At 40.4% G+C, this 20,555-nt stretch overlaps 1 protein-coding gene across 2 annotated transcripts in view; it reads right to left on the bottom strand.

Moving 5' to 3' along the window:
- rab28 (RAB28, member RAS oncogene family) overlaps nt 1–20,555 on the bottom strand; it is a 28,766-nt gene that overhangs the window by 4,729 nt on the left and 3,482 nt on the right. For both annotated transcript variants that reach the window (XM_030766581.1, XM_030766582.1), the window contains exons 2-4: nt 17,675–17,771; nt 13,074–13,162; nt 11,101–11,230 (exon numbers count right to left, since the gene is read on the bottom strand). In XM_030766581.1, coding sequence (XP_030622441.1) covers nt 11,101–11,230; nt 13,074–13,162; nt 17,675–17,771 — 316 coding nt within the window. The remainder of the gene's footprint in view (nt 1–11,100; nt 11,231–13,073; nt 13,163–17,674; nt 17,772–20,555) is intronic.

Below are 20,555 nucleotides of genomic sequence, written 5' to 3'. Positions count from 1 at the left end.
CAATGCATGAGAAAACCATACATTACATTCACAAACAAACTATGCTGTGAAAAAACATACTATAGGCCTAATATAAGGCTCTACTTTGCAACTTTGGAAGTGATGACCTGCCAGAGACAGGGGTACAGTTTTGACACGTGAAACCACAGGATATTTCAGCCTTTATTCCTGCCAGAATCTAATTCATTATCACTCACCACATAGCAACACATCTCTCTACACAAATATTTTCATAAAGCTATTGTTACCAAAAATACTCTCTCTGGTGTTTTATATACAGATTCAGCCAGGCCGGTGACAGAGGAGGAAAACCGCGGATTTTTACATTCACCCTGAACGATGCCGCTTGGACATTTCTCACTTCACATTTCAGTACAACCATGGTAAAGTCAATTCAGCAAAACACAGTTAAACACATGAACACAAAACATAACTCAGTTTAACACAAAACAATTAAAACACGATAATACAAAATCACAATTTAACACTGCAGAGTACAACACAGCAACAACCTAAATGAACTCACAGCACTTCAAGCTCAGAACACCGGAGATATATGACAGAAAGCAGCACAAGTATTAAAGACAGACCAAAGTTTTATCTTCTTAAACAATCTAACTATAACTTATTATTATTTAAATGCTATTCTACATACATTCCAATGAAAATACACGTCTAGAAGTATCTTGTTGGAGCCTTTAACACAAGCAGAATGCAGCAGCACTGTATAGTATCCAATGTAGTCTCGACAACCATTTCTCATCCTCAAATCTTATCTAAACGAACATGTCCCATCTCCCTACCCCGCTGATGCTCAACACAAACGGATACAGACTTAATCCTGTCATCCAGTCTTTCTCTCTGGTTTGGGAATGAATGTAGCCATTTGCTCTTATCAGGTTGGTCCAATCAGGTTCTGCTGATCTGGTTTCCCTCATGGGCTGTCACTTGGAGAGGAAGCCAGCGCAAACACTAAATAAACTGTTTATGCATGAGCGCGGGGAGATATCGTGACGGATCGGTTGGTGAAGGAGAGCGATGGCTACAGCTCGTCCCAGTCACCAGACCTGTTTACGTTAAACGCCGCCACTCCGTCCTGGCATTTCAGCGAGCAAAAATCTCCATCATCATTTATAACAGCGGCTCTCCTCTCTCCCTCATGCTCACAAGAGAGAGAGAGAGAGAGAGAGAGAGAGAGAGACAGAGGGAGAGACAGACACACACAGACAGAAGAGTCGGAGCCCCAGACCCCTCCCCTGGGGGCGATAAGGCAGGTCAGGGGAGTGCTTTTGGGTTCTTTCTGCCACTCTCAAACTCACTCACAGAGCACTGCACAACCACAACATCTGTAAAAACACAGTGGATTCATCAGACTGTCACTACTCAAGCCAGCTCTCTCCCTAACAGATCTCAGACAAGAGGACAGTACAGGGACACAAACACAGGCTGGAGAGTCTAACTGGCAGACAAGGCTCATCCCCACAGGCGAGCAAAGTAGAGCAACCAAGCGTCAGCAGCTGATCTGCTTCACACGGTGAACTGTAGCAATAGTATTTAGGCAAAACAACTACTGCACTATGGTGGTGTGCTTTTCTATGACATAACACAATTATCCTGGGCTACCATGCAGGGATCAGGGGTTAGAGTAAATAGTTTAATAGGTGAGTATACCACCATTTTGAGACATATAGACACTTGTGCAAGTGAGCCCTCATGAAAGCACAGATATGATATTATATACTGTTATGATTATACAGGTCATCGCTGTTCATTCAGACAATAATAACCTGTCACCCTACTACTCACAGACATTCTGACACACTCCTGACCAGAGCCACACTCACCATTTCTAATAATGAGGCAAAATCAATTATTCATCTGCAAACTCAAGTTTTATGTTTTAATAGTTTATATAAACTAAAATGACATATTTTGCAATTATACATGTACTGGCAATTTATTTGTTAATTATTCATACACAATGACACACTATTTACCCATATCTATCTATGGCTAGATACACAGATATTAAAAAATAAATAAATAAATAAATAAAACCGCCGTAAAAATGTTAACTCTGCGTCACCAGAGCTCTGAAAGGTTAAGTTGGCTAAAGGTGAGACTTAAGAGTTTAGAGAATATTCTTTACCTCATTTTACTACATTTACATTGATAACAGAATCCCCAGAACGAGAGAAAGCGAACAGAAATCCCAGTGCTTCTAAATAAAGGTCAAAACACATGGAGGTTAGTGAGCATTGTAGTGAATTCCTCCAATGAGAGTTAAGACGCTGCATTCAGACACTGACTGCTCTTTTCATGCATCCTACGGGCCGTTACATGGGCAATAACAGGAGACTCATGTTGTAACATGAAAACAAACGGTGTAGGAGCGACACGTGCACGGCTAATAAAAGTCCTGGTGACTTTGCGCTAAATGAGTCTGGACGTAAAAGACAGATCTTAAATCATCTGAAGTTAAAAACAGTCAGAGCACATGGTGTATATCTTCAGCAATGACAGAAATAGCTTTTATCCACATCTGGAAAAAAAGGTCAATTATTGTGTATATGTGTATGGTTTTGGAAGAGATGAAGCATGAACATGAAGTGTTTTTAAGCATGCCAAAAGTGAAACACACATGTCTCTAGTCAGAAGTGCTGCATACAGCCAGGAGACCAGCGCATGAAGACTGGCCTACTACAGCTCCTATTTAGCCAAAACAGGCCTGCCATTGTTTACAGAGTACACACTGTTTATCTTTGGAGTCTGGTAGAAGCAGTAAGAGCACAGCTTTTTAACAGCTACGATGATAAGTAGAGCACTACAAATCCTATCACCCCACCCTGTAAAGGCTTCACCTCTTCAGGGAACTCTTTTTCTTCTTTTCAAAAACACTACAAAAACACCGCCATTTCCCTTGAGTCACAGGACAAAGTAGAAAGACTATAAATGAATTGGAAGTGAATTTAGTCAGCACTGAGTATTTATCAGGCCAGTATTTGGTTTAAGTTCTATGGAACTGGGTCATAGCTGAAGCAGTATTTTGTTCAAATGCTGCGGAATTCGATATAATTGGAACAATATTTGGTTTAAGTTCCACGGAACAGAGATGCAGCATGTGGTTGAGAAGCAGTGTTTGATTTGGATGACCAAAGATTCACAGATTGGAGCATATTAAGTTATCTGGTTGAAGTATGGAGTGAAACAGCAGGATCTCAGGCAGTATTCCCTGTTCATTTCATTTAGACAAGAAGCTTTCTGGGATGTCACTGATAGAACCAGACATTTTTTTTAAGCGTGCTCTTCACCACGTAGGGATTTTCAGATATCTATGACAAGTTGCCTGCATTGTTAATGTAATTCAGCGGAGCTGCGAGTTGTCTGTTTCGGAAAGAAAAAAAGTCCTTTCAGATGTTTAAGAGAGCGGTGCCTGAAACCCTGTGTCTTCAGATTTTGTACATATAAATGTTTGCGTTTTACAATTGAGTTTTAGCATGTTCTCAGGGTTGCAGGCTACAGGAGGTGGCAGGGGGTTTGTGTGTGTGCGTGTGGGTTGGGTTTCCAGGCAGAAACAGAGCAGGCTTTGTGTCCTGGTGGGCTTCTGCGGGTCGGGACCGCCAGGGGACTCGGTTTCCTCACCGTCAGAAGTGTTCTGTCGACAGCTCATAGATCACAGACTCATCTTTCCACTCCGACAGAACACAGTGGGGACACACTCCCTCTCACTTGTTCACTCTCTCTGTCTCTCACACACACACACACACACACACACACACACACACACACACACACTCTTCAGTGGTAACAAACCGAAGTTAACTAAAAGATAAGTATACGAGAGGACCTAACAAAGATACGAACGCACACGCTCAGAAATATTCAAAGAAAAAATATTTCAAAAGCACACACATACACACACACATGCAACCAGATCTCACTCTCACACGCGCTGTAACATACACACGCTCATAAATACTGACACACACTCTTTAACTCTACTCTGCAGAGGCCTGTAAAGCACCAGTGAGCGTGCCCTCCCACTCTGGTGTTAAAAGTGGAGTGCTCAGCAGTAGCTGGTTGGAAGAAGAAGGGGGGCCGGGCCTCTGACTGCCCCAGTAAAGCGCAGCGGTCCCAGGCTGACCAACCAGGTTTACTGCCCCCCAGGAACCATGAAAACTAACAAAAGCCCCAGTGCTGCACAGACCGCACAAGTCGCTCACCCTCTCTCTCTCTGTGTAATCCAGAGTGTTGGACAGAGACAAAAGTTTAATCCCTTAAACACATTTCCCACTCGCCTCCCCTAATAAGAAATACAGATTTTTCTCAAACTGAAAATCTCCACGGTTACATCTGATAACAACCTTTTAATTGTAACGTAAATTTCTATTTCATACCAATCTCTTTCCAAACAATATGGAGTTCAGACAGGAGGGAGGAGAGCATGTTCCAACTCAAATGATGAATAATCATCTCAACCCTGTCACAGCTGTCCTACCTTTTCTTTTTTTTTCCTTTTTTTTTTCTTATTACGCACGGTGAATACACCAAAACGTAATATCACACATTTCTCAAAACTGGTTTGGTTTGGCTATATTGTACGGTAAAGAGTATAAGACCCCAAGTTGACCTGTGGGTCAGTTTTCCCATCCAGCACTGTGTGGAGAGGAGCAGGGCCTGGCAGGCCGGTTTGACGGTTTGACAGCGTGAGCATGGAGTAGGGTCCAGGTTGCAGTGGGGTCGTGTTGAGTCAGGTGGTGGTTCTGGGTGAAATTAAATGGACCATGACGTGCCACACAGAGAGAAAGCACTGAGCCCTACCACTGCCCCATACACAACAATATTAGCTTTAAGAAGCACAGCACATGGAGGAGGACTGCACACACACACACACACACACACACGTACAACACAGCCGTCCCCCCACACACACAAATTTATCATGTCCTGGAGGCACACACACAATCATACAAACCACTTTTCCTTTCCAAGTATGTATGCATATGCCAAATTTCCTCTGGGGTGGGCATACACGCACGTACACATGCACACTTTCCCCTGCATTGTATATATACACAGACACACACGTATTCTCACCTCCTTCCCTGGTTCAGTATGTGCACCCTTACCAATTCACACACATAACTGGCACTAAACAGCATTACATTACACACACACACACACACACACACACACACACACACATCCATTAGACTGTCTAGGGCAGCCGAGAGAAAACAAAGTGAGTTTGAGAGTCAGTGAAGAAGAATACAGAATAAGGAATGAGAAAGATGTAACCTATGATCCAACTGAAAGAGCACAGAATATAAGCACATACACATTTTTTACACAACAGTAAGAACCAGCCAATGAAAGAGCAGAGGGTGGGAAGGAAGGCCTGAGAACTGCTGAGCTCTAAGCTATGACTAATGAGCAGAGGTTAAGAGAGCTGAACCTATTTAAGTCACCCAGACGTGAGAGCCAGCCACAGAGGAGGGGGTGGGGGTAGCTTTACGCTCCTCTTCTATATAAATAGTACAAAAATGTTTGACAGATATACACACACACACACCCTAATCATCTTTGTCAGACTTCTTGCCCTCACACATGTATAGTAGAAGAGTACTCTCTAGTAAACTACAGTGGCAATATTACTGCACATAGTGACCCAGAGCATGGATATATTACACCAACACCTGGAAAAACAGCTTTTCGGCAACTGCACTTTGTGTGTCTGTGTGTGTGTGTGTGTGTGTGTGTGTGTGTGTGTGTGTGTGTGTGTGTGTGTGCATGCATGTGTTCTGCATGTTCTTCACAAAGTATTTTACTGGCTTCCACTCCGAATTCTTTGGAGCTAGGAGGTGGACACTGAAGTTCAATGAACCACACTTGACAAGCTCACTTAACCGTACCCATACACGTACGCACACATTAACACATCCAGCTCTCGTACTGAAAAACATCATTTGTGTTCTTACCTTAAAACCTTGCTTCCAGTTAACTGTTAGCTAACTGTTGGCGTAATAAAAATAAACAGTTGGGTGTTTTGAGGCAACGGGGTGAATCTTGGTTGAACAAGCACTCCATGGAGAGGCCAGCCAGGTAAACAGAAGCAGAGCCTGACTTTGCATGTATCAGATGACACATTTGTTGGTCTTCATCCTCCTGAACTGACACAGGATTTGTGGCACTTACGGGAACTTAGCGCAGGGGAGAGCAGGGAATTTGTGGGTCCAACTTGAGTGAAAGCATAAAAATTAGGGGGGGAAAAAACTGTACTCAGCCCATTCTTACTCGTAATCTTTTCCAGTCTGCTATATTCATATAGACCATCAAGACCAGCGTGTGATTCCTTACAAGTCCAAGGATGCATAGAATCCAAAGCTAAATTTCAGAACTGATGAACTACACAGTGAGAAAGTTCACTGCTGCACCCACAAACTAACTCTCACATTTTTCCTAAGATAGCTATCGACACAGTGGTCAAAAGAAATGATGATGAGGAGGAGGAGGAGGAAAGCAAACAGAAAAAGGAGAACAAACCAAGATAGGTGATATACAGGTGTATGTTTGTGAATGAATACTAATATAAAGTACTTTCATGAGAGATTGTTTGACTTTAAGAATGGCTTTGAGAAGCAGCAGAAAATGCTCACCATGGCCAAATCTCAGAGTGAGAGACCAAAAGGCAGGTTTCCTGATCTGACCGCAGAAGTTTTAAATCCAGCAGGCGACTGACAGCAGGACAATTTATAAAACTCTGTATGCTTAAAGTTAGTGAGGCATTGTGTCCTGACTAAAAGTTTCAAAGAGCGGGTGCTGGTGTGTCTGCAGGCTTAACAAAGAGCAAACAGGTTGGGAAATGATTTCTATTTATTTGCGTAAAGAGCCAACAAGGATCCGAAACTATAAAAATGTGCTAGACATAACGTTCAATTAGCTCATTTTAAAAACAGCATTGAAATGATGTATTCACTTCAGACTGACAGACTTTTCAGTCTGTGTCTTTCATTCCTTATTTAAATGGCATGTTAGCAGACTTCAGACTGATATCCTATTTTATGATTAAGAATACATTTGAGGATTTTTTTTTTTTAAATCAAACTTTTATTTAACCATAACTCTTGCTCATAACCAGCCAGTGATCATACACACAAATCCAGTGCTTGTCTCAGCCTCTTACAAATGTCCTAAAGCAAAATGTCCTAAAAATAAACTACTCATGTTTATCATGCCATTACCAGTGGTGGAAGTTTCACTACTGAATGATAAATTTAGTTTTTCATCATTAAACAGCTAGAAAACACCTATTCCTGATCAGTACAAAATCTTCCAAACCACGTGTCATCTCTTTAAAACAGCTCAAACTGATAAAGTAGTAAAAACTGTTCCTATTTGTTCTCACAGGACGTGGAATGGAACAGTGTCTTTTACTATTGGTCTTTGAGTGAGCATGTGAGGATATTTTCAGTTGGTCAGCCCACAGAAGTCACACACTGATACAGATTTAACGGTATGGACTTACTGTATTTCAACAAAACAGAAATCAATAATAGTCTGCTGAAATAAATAAGAAAATTAGCACAAATGATTTCATTACAAGAAGGTAAGCTTTCTAATGGGGTAAAATGTCAAGACTTGTGAACCTCCCCTTCACACATTTAAGGCTAGCTTCATTACTTTTCTTGCTCTTCTCTGAGAACAGCTATAAATTTTATCCCACGAGATTTCAATAGTGTATGCGGTTTAACAGAACACCTGATTTCAACTCTTCAATGTGAAATTGTTTAAAGGGTTAAACTACAAACTTAAGAATATTAACACTAAGTATTCCAAAATGCCAGCCATATCAAACTAAATTAGAAGCTTAATATATATTTGAGTCCAATTTAATTTATTCTCAACTCTTGCCCCAGTGCACAACAATGACTGTTATAATATCAGTGTGATAATGAAGTCAATTTAAATCTAAATATTTCAGTTTACCTCTGCATCTAATTCAATGTGCATCTGATTCAACATGACCCGAAATTTTTTTTGTTGTTGTTGTTAAAATATGAAATACTGAACCGCATGACTGTGTTTTAAAGTGGCCCATGGTTAGTGTACTGAAAATCGAGAGCGACGTAATGGAACCTTATTCAGTGCACCAGAGCTGTAATGCCGATTGTGGTTTAAAACAGTCCGGCTCAGGCCAGTTTCTATCTGTGCCGTTGTAAGTGGCTCCAATTCTATTTCAGTTCGTCCAAGATATAGTCCAGAGGTTGCCTTGCTTCATGGGAACGCACAAAAACCCTTAACCATGACCCACACCCTACCTCCCTTTGCTCGCCCACCAAGGATACTGAGCTTCTTTCCCCTTTAGCAGATCCTGAGAGAGGGTCCCACAAGCCATAGAAACATAGCACTACAATACATAAACGTGTCAGAGGGTCCTTTGGCCAAGAAAGAGGGGGGGGGGGGGCAGAAAAAGAGAAAACAGAGATGTCTGTGCAGGCAATTCCCAGCAGACAGGGAGCCTGATTTGCTCTCGCTCTCTCGTGCTCTTTCGTGCTCTCTCTCTCGCTCTCTCTCTCCCTCCATGGCCTTTGACAGTGCATGGCTCATGAGAGCGTGGAGGGGATCCCTGCAGTCTCAGCGGGTAATGGATTGCCCCTAGAGGAGTAATCTGTGCAGAAGGAGTTTTTATTGAACTGTCGAAACAAATAAAACATAGATCAGGGGTTCCCAGAGTCATAAATGACAGTCACACTGTGTGAGAAACCTCCCCACCTTTTCTGCATACTAGCTAGGCCCACACTGCGTCAGCGTAAAGTCCTACTTTGTGTTGCTGAAGTGTGGCAATGGGATAAGAGCTCAGAAAAACAAAACACTAAAAATGCCCAATTCTTACAGATTTCAGATTTGAACATCTGCAAACAAAAATATGACTTAAACATATGGAGTCCCACAAGGATCTATTCCTGCTCCATTTCTTTTCTCATTGCGCATGATCCAACTGGGTGAAATCAAACTTCAGCACTAAGTCACCTTGCAGCCCATATAAAGCTCCTATACACCTCATGTTAACTGATGTTGATGCTTTACATTCTGGGGATTGATAAGAGCAATCATGTAATGAATTATTCAAGTTGTTTGGTCTGCATAGTCTAAGTCAATTACTGGAACATCATTTACAACTTTATCAAAGTAAATATATTAAAACAATTTAAACAATATAGAACTAGCTGAAGCTAGATTGATTCAGTAAGGGTAACTTACTAATACTGTCTTTAAACATCATTTGCTACGCACTGCAATGTGTTGATCCAGTGTCTGTTTTGTCAACCTCATAAATCTCAAGAACCAAACAAGAACAGTATCAGTCATACTGCACAAAAATGGAACACTTTGCTCCAGGTTAGAAATAGGTGTTTTTAGCCCATCAACATTCTAAATGTTATAATTACTTATTAATTACAAATTCAAATTACTGATGTGAAGCTCTGTCTGTACATCTCACTTACTCATTAATTAATTAACATTAGTTACTCATTACTCATCAGTTACTTACTCAGTGTTAATGAAATAAGTTAAGTAAGCAAGTAAATTTGGGAATTTAATAGGAAAAGAAAACGCCATTCTCACAAGTTCTGTTAGAATTTATATTGAACTCCTTTGCTTTGTGTTACAAAGTTACAAAGCTATGAAGCTACGAAGTTCTCCTTCAATATTTATTCTCTAGAACTATGGGGCACACTTCCTTTAGAAATCAAACAGGAAAAGTGTTTAGAGTTCAAGTATAGATAAGTGTAAACGTAAATATAAATAAAAATATAAACATAAATACAAATGCAATTTAGTAAATCTTATATGTTAATTTACCCAAATTAAATGTTGTCATTTCTGTTATATAATTTCTATTAATTAATCTGATATTTTCCAATTCATGACCCATTCAATCACAGTATTGTCAAGCAAGGGATTAGATTTGGAGAAGAGCGTCACTATGCTTTAGCAACAACTTCATAGATGACCAGTTGCATTTCCTCATTTTCAGAGCCGTACCTCTGTACTGCGAATGAGTACTTTAGCGGGGCAATTTTGCTCAGTTGTCTTCCTTTCCTTTATAATTTCTTACTTGATGTCTTTTATGTAATGTTCTGTTATGCAACCCGTTAAGATCAAATTTACAGCTGTTTCACTCAGGCTTCTTTATTTTACTCACTCATAAATAAATCGTCATTTGAAGTATTTGACAGCCATTTTTTTTATTAAATGTTTATAAAAATTAAGCTTATTATTATTAATGTTGTTATTACAATTACAACAATAATGCTGAAGGTGATCCTACACCCACGTAGGAGACACAGAGTACTATTACTCTATAATGGACCTGAGAGCAGCAGGAGTACTGTCTCCCATATCCATCAGAGACTGTCTGAAGCCCACAGTCTCACTCCTCTTTACAGTCCAGACAGCCTAGGTAAAGGGCAGAGAAGATGGATAGAGCGAAAGGAGGATGCACTGGAGAGGGAAGGAGGGTGGTGGTATCTGTTTATTGTCTAGCTCTATCCAGTCTGTCCATCCAGAGAGTTTTCGGGTAGGGCAGAGTGTCTGACAGACAGACAGACAGACAGACAGACAGAGATAAGGCTAACAGAACTAAAGCAGCAAGTTCTTGTCTCTTTAAGTTTGATGCCACAGCATTTGAACTAAACAGAGAAGTCAGTATCAACTAGGCTCCAGAGGAAGACAGAGGACGTCAGAAGAAAAAATGAAGCAGAAACGGATTTCGTTTAGTACATTATGGGTGCATGTGTGTATGTGTGTGTGCATGTGTATGTTAAATTACACCTGAATCAAAAGCTGAATGTACAGCTAAATTACACTCAGATTTACTGTAGCTGTATTTTAAAGGTATGTATGTCTGTATGTAACATAGACTCTTGTGATATTTTTGAGTATTGCACCTTGATAAAAACGGCTCCAGAACAGCAGGGTTAAATCAGCTTCAGCTGTTACCACACACAAATCACTCTTCCAGCATTATAAAGTGCCAACACGTGTGTGTGTGTGTGTGTGTGTGTGTGTGTGTGTGTGCAAACATGTGTCACTCACTTTTGTTTCCCACAAGCATGATGACAGGCTGTACGTCAGATTCCTCATTGGTTTTCTTCACCATGCTCAGCCAGTCCTCCAGGTTCTCAAAACTTTGAGAGTTGGTGATGTCATAGACCAGAAACACACCCTGACAACACCACACACAGCGGCTTGTCACACATCACAGTAAACAATAATACAGATCAATGTAAAATACATTGTAATGTCAAATAATTCAATACAAAGTAATCTAACATAATGGAACAGAACAACACCAGAGCACTTCATCTCTGTCAGATAAAACTCTCCCGACATTCCACCACAATTAAGGTTAATGAAGTGTTCCGTCTGAGTAGCTCACTGCTTAAACATTAAACATAAACCTACCCACAGAAATTAAATCGTTTTCAAGAGCCATTCAAGAGTGCAAGAGGTACAGAACAGTGCTGAATGTGACTGTGTGTGGACAGTAGGTGGCGCTGGTTATCTCTGCTCTGAGGTTGCTCTGCAGACCAGGCTGCCCCTAAGAGAGAGACAATTCCCCTGGTCTCCTTGTAGGGATCAGCCCAGTTCCCCTGGATTTCGGGTACGGCTACAGAGAACCGTATCATGCAAACACACCTCTGTGTGACACATACAGACCAGGTGAACAAGTATATAAGTGGCCAGGTAGACATTTCTACTGGCTTACTAAGGATAGCTTACAGGATGCTTTTCATTCTCTATAGAAATACTCCCACCAGCTATTGAACTGCACCGAGAAGAGACATAGCACCGTGTGTGAGTGTTCATGTTCTCATCACCATTGTAAATATATATGTATAGAGAGAGATAGTGTATGTGTGTTTGTGTGTGTGCGCGCGTGTTACAAATTAAAAACGTTAACATGTGTTATAAATTTTATAAAGTGAGTGTATGTTATACACAAAGTGTATTTGTGTTGGGTGTTCATATATGGTGTAAATCAATTTGTGCTATAAATGAAGCGTGTATGGAGTGGGGGTGTGTTACAAACTAAGTATGTTAGTGTTTTAAATGAGGAGCGTGTGTGTGTGTGTGTGTGTGTGTGTGTGTTGGCAGTGTATGGAGAACAGGAAAGCAGTTTATGTGTGAATAAAGAGAAACACAATCCAAACGTGTCCTTAGAACTACAGCTGAGCCCATTCTGCAGTGGTAGCTGTGGCACAGTGGCTCCACAGCTGTCTAAATCTCTGCACAGTCCCAATAAACCTAATTATATCCACTTCAAACAGAAAGGGCTCGATAAGATGAAGTAACAGAGACTTTCACTCGGATGGATGAGATGCGCCGTCATTCAGGACAAGAGCTATGCTAAAGAGCTATAAATGTTTATGAACAAGTTCAAATGTACATTAGCTCTTGTACAAATGTATGCAGTCAGTACCAATAAAGTGTGACAAAATGACACGAAACAGCACAGCTCTGAAATACTAAAGTGACGAATTTCAGAAGCGCTGGAAGACGTGGGGTAATTATGGTTCAAACAAATTCAAATTCATGTAATTCATGTATTCAAGGAGCCTAAGGAGTAAGTAGACATTTATACTGGCATAATTAATAAAAAAATAAAGTTTAGTGGCACTGAATCATTAAGCTCTCTCTCTCTCTCTCTCTCTCTCTCTCTCTGCTTGAAGCACAAGCTGACTAGTGAACATGACAACTAGTTTAAAACATACAAGGGAGAGAGAGAGAGAAACAGAGAGAGTCAGAAAAAGGTCTAGAGTGCGTCATCGAGAAAGACTAACGCATTTTGTGTTTCTCTGCTTCTTCTACGGCTGTATTAGTAGTGACAATGTTGGCTGGCAGCTCGTTCACTAATATTATTATCCTCGTGTTTTAACTCCGCAACGTGAAAAGGCAAACACTCACAAGCCGCAATGAGATCAGACAATATACAGTGAAAAAAACAAACTCTGGACCACATTTTGTGTGTGTGTGTGTGTGTGTGTGTGTGTGCATGTGTTCAGTACCTGGGCTCCATAGATGTATTTATCCAACATTTTCCCTCCAATCGTTTGGCCTCCAATATCCCAAACTTGCAGAGTGATATTCAAGTTTCCTATGAGCAGGGACAGAATAAAAATGAACATTCTTAGACTTCGAGCAAATTCTCAAGATAACTGGCAGACCTCATTATTCTGTGAGGGACAGAACCTCCTAAAGAAGGGTGAGTCTGTGTGTGTGTGTGTGTGTGTGTGTGTGTGTGTGTGTGTGGAGGGGGGGGGGGGGGGGGGGGGTTTCATGAAAATGCTACATAGCTTTCCCTGGATACCAAATGACTATGATTCAGACTTACACATCCTTATGATGTCATCAGATTAAAAATACAGTTTGAAATTAAACAGTAATTAAACAATCAGCAAGAAATACATTTTAGCAACAAAACTGAAAAATAAACAGGGTTGACTTTTTATTTCCAACAGCACAAATGAAAACTAATTTTAGTTATACATCCCCAGATAATATACTTTCATTTTTTTTTTTACGTGAAAAGTGGCTCAAAAGCACACCAGCATTTGACTACGAGACACTCCAAAACTGACTCACAGAATTACAAAATACTACCGACTAAATCATATCACAACATTTACAAGCAGTCATTCACATAAACAGATGAATGTGTGCCCCTGAATGACAGTGGAGTGTGTTGACAGCGTCGAGTGCTGTTACTGGACAGATTATGGAGAGATTATAAGACACACCTGGTTCGGTGAGACGCAGCCACAGAGAACCTAATACTCTGGGTCCCACATTTTCTCACACTGATGTAATGGATTATTTGGACAATCTTCTCTGTTTGATTTGGGTGCAAACTATGATTAGAAATGGACAGCTTGCTGCTACACTATTGGTGCTAAATAACCAATTGTTCTGCAGCAACGGTAGACTGCAACAATTACCTTATTTTCTGAATTTAATTCGGACAAAAATAAATAAATAACTAAAACACAAATAAAACACTGTTATACGCAGACGGCAGTCCCATTTCCCCTTATACATTTAAGACTTTTTTTAAAATAACTTCTTTTCTTTTTTTTTCTTTTAAGAGTTGCATACCTAGAAAAAGGGGCTCTCTAAAATAAGTGGACGTTGTTCGTGTGCAAATTGCTGATCATAAATCTGAGATTAATCTTTCATTTCGGCCTCTCATTTCTGGCAGTGCTATTGCATGCTGTGTCCAACAATCTCCCTCTGTGGGATCGCGCAGGATGAACGTTGGAGGTTTCTACTTCTGAAATTCAGATGTTTCATTGCAAGGACTGAAAAAAGGCCACTTATTAGCCCTGCATGGCTGTTTGTATTGTACAGCTCACTGCCAAAGCAGAGAGTGTAAAGTGGAATCTATGTGGTACTAAGAAAAATACTGATGATTAAAAGGCCAAGTCAGCCAAGAGAAAGGCTCTTGTCCTAATTTCTAATATGTGAATCTAGTGAATCTATCTACAGCTAAATAATAATTTTTCTCTACTGGAAAGTGTTTTTGGTGGGGGTGGGGGGGTTAACAACAAAAAAGAAGGACTGGACTCCTGTGTGTGTGTGTGTGTGTGTGTAGTTTGGGGGTGGGGGTGCACAGATGGACATGGATGGTCAAACAGAGCCCCTCTCTCAGTGACCAGAGGAAGGAAACACAAGTGTTCACAGTGACTACAACCAGACTATACAGCAGCCATGAACGGCAACACTCAACTTCTCCATGAATCTCTCACTGTGTGTGTGTGTGTGTGTGTGTGCATGAGAGAGAGAGAGAGAGAGAGAGAGAGAGAGAGAGAGAGGAGAAGAGAGAGAAAGAGAGAGAAAGAGAGAGTCGGCGAGCGTGTTTCTAACCGACCTTCTTAACTTGGATATAAAACATATACATTCTTTATTTATTCTATAATTCGGCCTTTACGGTAAATGATTCTGGGCAAGTCCAGCAGCCAAAAACATTTCTGCTGATGTTTTAAAAATGAGACACGTCGTTTCCCAAGTTGCTCTCTCTTTCTATACAGGCAAGTTATGGAGCATGAAAGCGTAAAAACAATAACATACAGCCAACACTCGTCTATAGCCTCAGCATGGGAAAGCCTGAAAATACATTTAGAAAGGGGAAAAAAGAATGCTAAAATTTCCAAAATATTTCCTAACAAGAACAGACACAAACTAAATGTGGTCTGCGTCTCATGTCCAAAGATTTGGATGGTCAAAGAAAGAAAGAAAGAAAGAAAGAAAGAAAGAAAGCAGTCATCAAACCGAATGTAAAAAAACAGCTAAATGTAGATGCTGTAAATAAAACAAAGCAATGTTCAGTTTCGGTTCCAAGATGGTTGAAACAACTTCCCTAGCAAGTATAAGCATGCTTCTACATTTATCCATAATTCTGCAGCACCCATGACCAAAACTGCATCACCTATAGATACACATTACAACATATTCCTTACATTCATTTAAGTCCAACTATCTGAGAGTGAAATGTGTGATTGTAAAAGCCAATCAGTAAAAATCGCGTCAGTCTTTATTAACATTATAAAAAAAAACGTAAAGTTCCAGAGAAATATCAAACGAATTCAGGAACATAACTACAAGAGCTGCATACAAAACTCTAAACGGCAGTCTAACTAGAGAAACTGAACGTGTACCTTCGTTCACCAACACACGCTTGACATTTCTCCCAGATCCCAACCCTGGTAAAGCTGGATGTAGAGCTGTCTGAGAGCTGTGATTTCACTCATTCGTCAGGTAATTACATTCTGACATTTTCAGACGGCGTCCCTCCTCTGGGACAGCCCGCTTCATGGAGGCTCAGGAAATGTGGCTACTTTAGAGATTAACCCAAATATAATGACATATACCCTGACCGTAATAACAATGGGACATCTCATATATATATATATATATATATATATGAACAGATGACTCTGAAGATCACTGGGGCTTCTCTCACCTTTTATCTCCTTCTGTTTTAGTTGAAATCAGTTTGTTTAACTTTTTTGTTGTTATCATCAGTGCTTGGCAGAGAGGTTATAGTTCCCATAGAATCATATATAATTGTTCATTCATTTCTTCTACCCGCCCTCCCAGCCTACCATACACTTTGGTCAGACTCGGATGTGGCGATTTTAAAGCACAATTCCAACGCCGTGTCTGACTGCACAGTTCAGTACCACTGACCGTCAACGCCAAGACGTCTAAAAGCAGCTAAGCGCACAGGCCCTGTGTTCATCGATCAGTTATCAGTTAACACTGACAACCACTGGCAGGTTAGCACTCTGTCAGGAAACTGGGGAAAGTCTCTGTTACCTCCCTTAATACAAAGGCATTAACTACGTGTCCGCCATCACTAGTCCTGCTGTTGAGAGAACGGATTCAAATGCTGTATGCATGTTTGAAAAAATGGGACAGTTGAAGTAAGCTATTTGAGAAGCCTGAAATGAATATTCTCTGAATATTTGGGGTGCCTGAAATGAATACTGTATAAAAATGTAAGAAGTCTGAAATGTTTTATGACCGTTCAGCTACATGAAGACACTATAGCTGAGCTGGGTAAAAAAAAAAAAAAAGTCATTTCATTCATAAGTCATTTTAGTACATTACTATTAAAATTCAGATTTACACTTTCTCATTATTTCTTAATTCTAACGTTCCTCAGCTCAGTTAACTCAAATTCAAAATGTCACTCCGCTGGATCCGAAACAGAGTTAGCATAATATGCAACATGTACATCAGGACTTAAAAGCGTCACAATCCAAATTTAGCCTCAGAGGGGGAAATAAACATTTATTTAGCGGATCTAAAGGAATCATTTGTGCGCCGTGTTATTTTGTGTGGGTTTTGAAACTAAATAAATAGGAACGTGCATGTTTTATTTGCCCCAGAACAAAAAGTAGTTGACAGTGGGGGACGAATGATATGAATATAAAATGCTGAGTGTATTTACTCTGAAACGGGACCACAGAGCTGTGCCTTTGGACATACACTGGCCTCTGGCACTGAACAGTTTGCACTGGAGAGAGAAGCCCTCACACTGAATCAAAGTGAGGGGATACAGATACTCTACATTACAGCACCATACAGACACGCACACACACACACACACTCAGAGAGAGACACAGCTGAGAGAAAACACACACGCATGCACGCACGTACGCTCGCACAGGTTGAGAGAAAACACAAACACGCATACACACAAGGAACTGGGAGGGAATGTGCACAACACATGCAAACTGAATGAAACGGCACAATCCAACGGGTCCTGCCCCGTGTATAGACAAAAATACACAGCACAAAGAACGTGTTTAGGTCATCTAAAATTTGGGGACAGATTTATAGACTGACTGAACAATCTGCTAATATTTAAAAAAAAAATTGCATATAAGCTTATGAGCTTATATTTTTTACTGATTACTACAGTAAAAAAAAACAAGATTTAAAAATGTTTATTTCTTGATTTCGCCATATTAAAAAACATGAGCTGCTTTCACTCAGGTCAAATACAACACAGCTCAGTACTACTCCGTAGGAAATTCAGTACCTAAACCTTCCTACATGGTATATTTCTCTGTGTGCGTGTAAAACAGAAAGGTATTTCTCTCACCTGGCAGGGTGATTCTCTTGAGGAAGAAATCCAGTCCTATCGTCTGTTTGTACTGCTTGCCAAAGGCCTCCTGAGCAAACCGGGTGGCAATAGACGTCTTTCAGGGAGGCAAGGGGAACATGAAAAAGCAATTAAAACCAAGGCAGGAATACAGAGATACATAAATGACCTCAAGTTGCTAAAACATCACCAATCAAACTTAATATTTCTTTCATTCTCTGACTTGCAAGATTTTTTTGGCTTTAACCAGCCGGCTGAACACAACCAGACTCATTTCCATTTGGATTGTGGATATTTCCATAATGTTGGGAAGATTATTGACGTGATTTTTTGGCATGTCTGGTCTGTCTGTGCTTTAATGACAATGACATCATTTGAGACTGTCACGGGCTTTATGTCAAGGAACCAAAAAGAACAACCAATCAGGCGAAAAACAGCTGGACGGGAGGCCTACTGCTATGACAAGACACACATGCGCGCACGCACACGCACACACACACACAGAGCTCGACAGGCAGCCAACTGTCATGACATTTACAGAAAATAACTAAATACTGACGTGCAATGGTCTTCTACCCTTTAACACACACACAAACAGATACACACACACACAAAGGGAGAAATATGCACACATACACATACACACACACACACACTTTCTATTCCAAATTTCGTGGGAATTGGCAGAGTGGACTGGAGGTGCCATGTTTAATTCTGTTTGACGGATGAGGGGAAGAGAAAAATGGAGTGCTGCGTGGCTTTAATGGCTTTAGACTTACAGCACTGAGCTTTTCCATAAACACAGAGAAAAAACTCCCCCTACACACACACACACACACACAATCAACCAGCAGATTTAGCCTTGACAGGGACCGTGTACGCCCCATCGGTCCCTACAAAAAACAACCGTAAAACAACAAATGCTTCTCACCTCAAATCTCTTTAGAACTGAGAGATGGGTGCTACATTAAAAGGAACAGAATGCTTTGGATTCACTACGACTTTTACCAATTAAGAAAAGTGTCAGAGCTGAAAAGGCTGGTCCAGAAAAGTTAAAAAAAAAAATGCAATCCCAAATCTCATCTACTATCTCACACTGTTTACAAATCATTTGTGTAACATAATTTGACTTGTGAAAAATTAAGCTATTTAATTGCATCCAAAATTGACAGTCTAATTTTGTAGGAATCCCATTCAGTAATAATAGTTTCCAACATCTGATTTGTTCCAAACTCCTTACCGTCAATGATTAGCACATGAGGAATCCACATAAACTGTCAAAGTCAAACCATGGAAAATAGTACAACGGTGCAGTTTGGAATTCTTCAACCTTTCTTATGCATTCTCAGAGAAGAAGAAATTTAGTTATTTAAGTTATTTTGCATCATAATGGATAACACTGTAATAAAGCTATTTTCTTATCATAAGAAGCCAAAGGTCTAAGACGACAAAATGAGAAAACCTAATAAATGTCAATGTTTTTAAAACTTTACCTCCTACGACAAAGATTTAGAAACACAGAATGGCTTGAAGAATGATGAAGAAATGAGGAGAAATCAAACTGAACTGAGCATTGATGAAATGTCAAAACTTTCAAACAGAAATAGGCATATAATGATGTGGGTACGTGCATTAGGCCTATATAGTAAAAGGCTTTGACTGGCAGGGTTTTTGGGTTTTTTTGCCACAAAATTCTCCTCTCAAGCCTTCCCGTAAATTATTCAATTTTAATAGCTTGAATTCTCAGCTGTAGCAACATGATAGTCACAGGGTTTGGAGTCCATTTAGGAGGAGGGTGGAGTTAAACAGATAAACAGATAAAGATTAAGACACGTGGAGTCAAGAAGAATGTCAGGGATTTGACTTTTGTTGCCTGGTAAACGAACATTTCAATGAAAAATCTCCAAACAGCAGCGACCAAACGGTGCATCTCACGTAATCTCACGACAAGCTCTTCCCCCTCTGGCTGTTCTGAGAGGACATGGAATGTACAGTGTTCATCATAACTGTTATGTTATTCTGGTGTGGGATGGGTCCGACTCCAGCCAGAGCAGGCTACCCGCCTACCTTCCCCTTCTCTGGAATTAAAGGCAAGGAGTGCAGCTACATGTAGATACCCTTTGCTAATGAGGGAGGGAAAAAAAAAAGAAACCAAAAATTATTCACTCTGAGAAGCTGGCCGCTGAAATGCATGTTTTTGTGCGCTTCCACAGGAGATGACCCAGAAAGCAAATGACTGAATATCACGAAACTGATAAATGTGGATGTTCTCCTACATTTCTGTAGCCGTCAAACCAAAACAGACTCTCTGCAAGAGTTACTAACCTAAGCAGAGAGTGGACTATTTGATATTTACAGCAGTAGAATTTGTTCCAGCTCCCTAAGTGAATAAGCCTTAAGGCTGACATGCTCATGTGAACACTATAAAAAAATGTAGTGTTTTAAATCTGGTTAAAGAATGGTCACTGTTGTTGTTATCATTTACTCCACTGTACCATATACACGTTTAATGCTGTGACTACTGCTAACTGCTTTAAGGTGACCATAGAGGTGTCCAATCTCTTGCCAAGTCTGCCACAGGCACAGATTAGCGCAGAACACAGAGAACCATCCTGAGGTTGGTGACACAGCACAGAGAAGTTTGGCTGTGTTCGAACCCCTCACAGTAACAGCTATTGATGGAGTAACTGGGCTGGACAGTAAAAATCTGTTCCATATGATCACACCAATTTTGCACTGCCATCTGTCTCAGAGTTAAGAAGCCTGGCTTTCACTCTTGGTTTTAAATCACGCAACTGGAGGACAACAGAGAAAAGGGAGAAGAGAAGAGAAGAGAAGAGAAGAGAAGAGAAGAGAAGAGAAGAGAAGAGAAGAGAAGGGT

This window comes from Chanos chanos, chromosome 2, assembly GCF_902362185.1.
Source record: "Chanos chanos chromosome 2, fChaCha1.1, whole genome shotgun sequence".
NCBI classification, from domain to species: domain Eukaryota; kingdom Metazoa; phylum Chordata; class Actinopteri; order Gonorynchiformes; family Chanidae; genus Chanos; species Chanos chanos.
The sequence above is the reverse complement of the archived record's forward strand: the minus strand, read 5'-3'. Positions and strand labels throughout refer to the sequence as shown.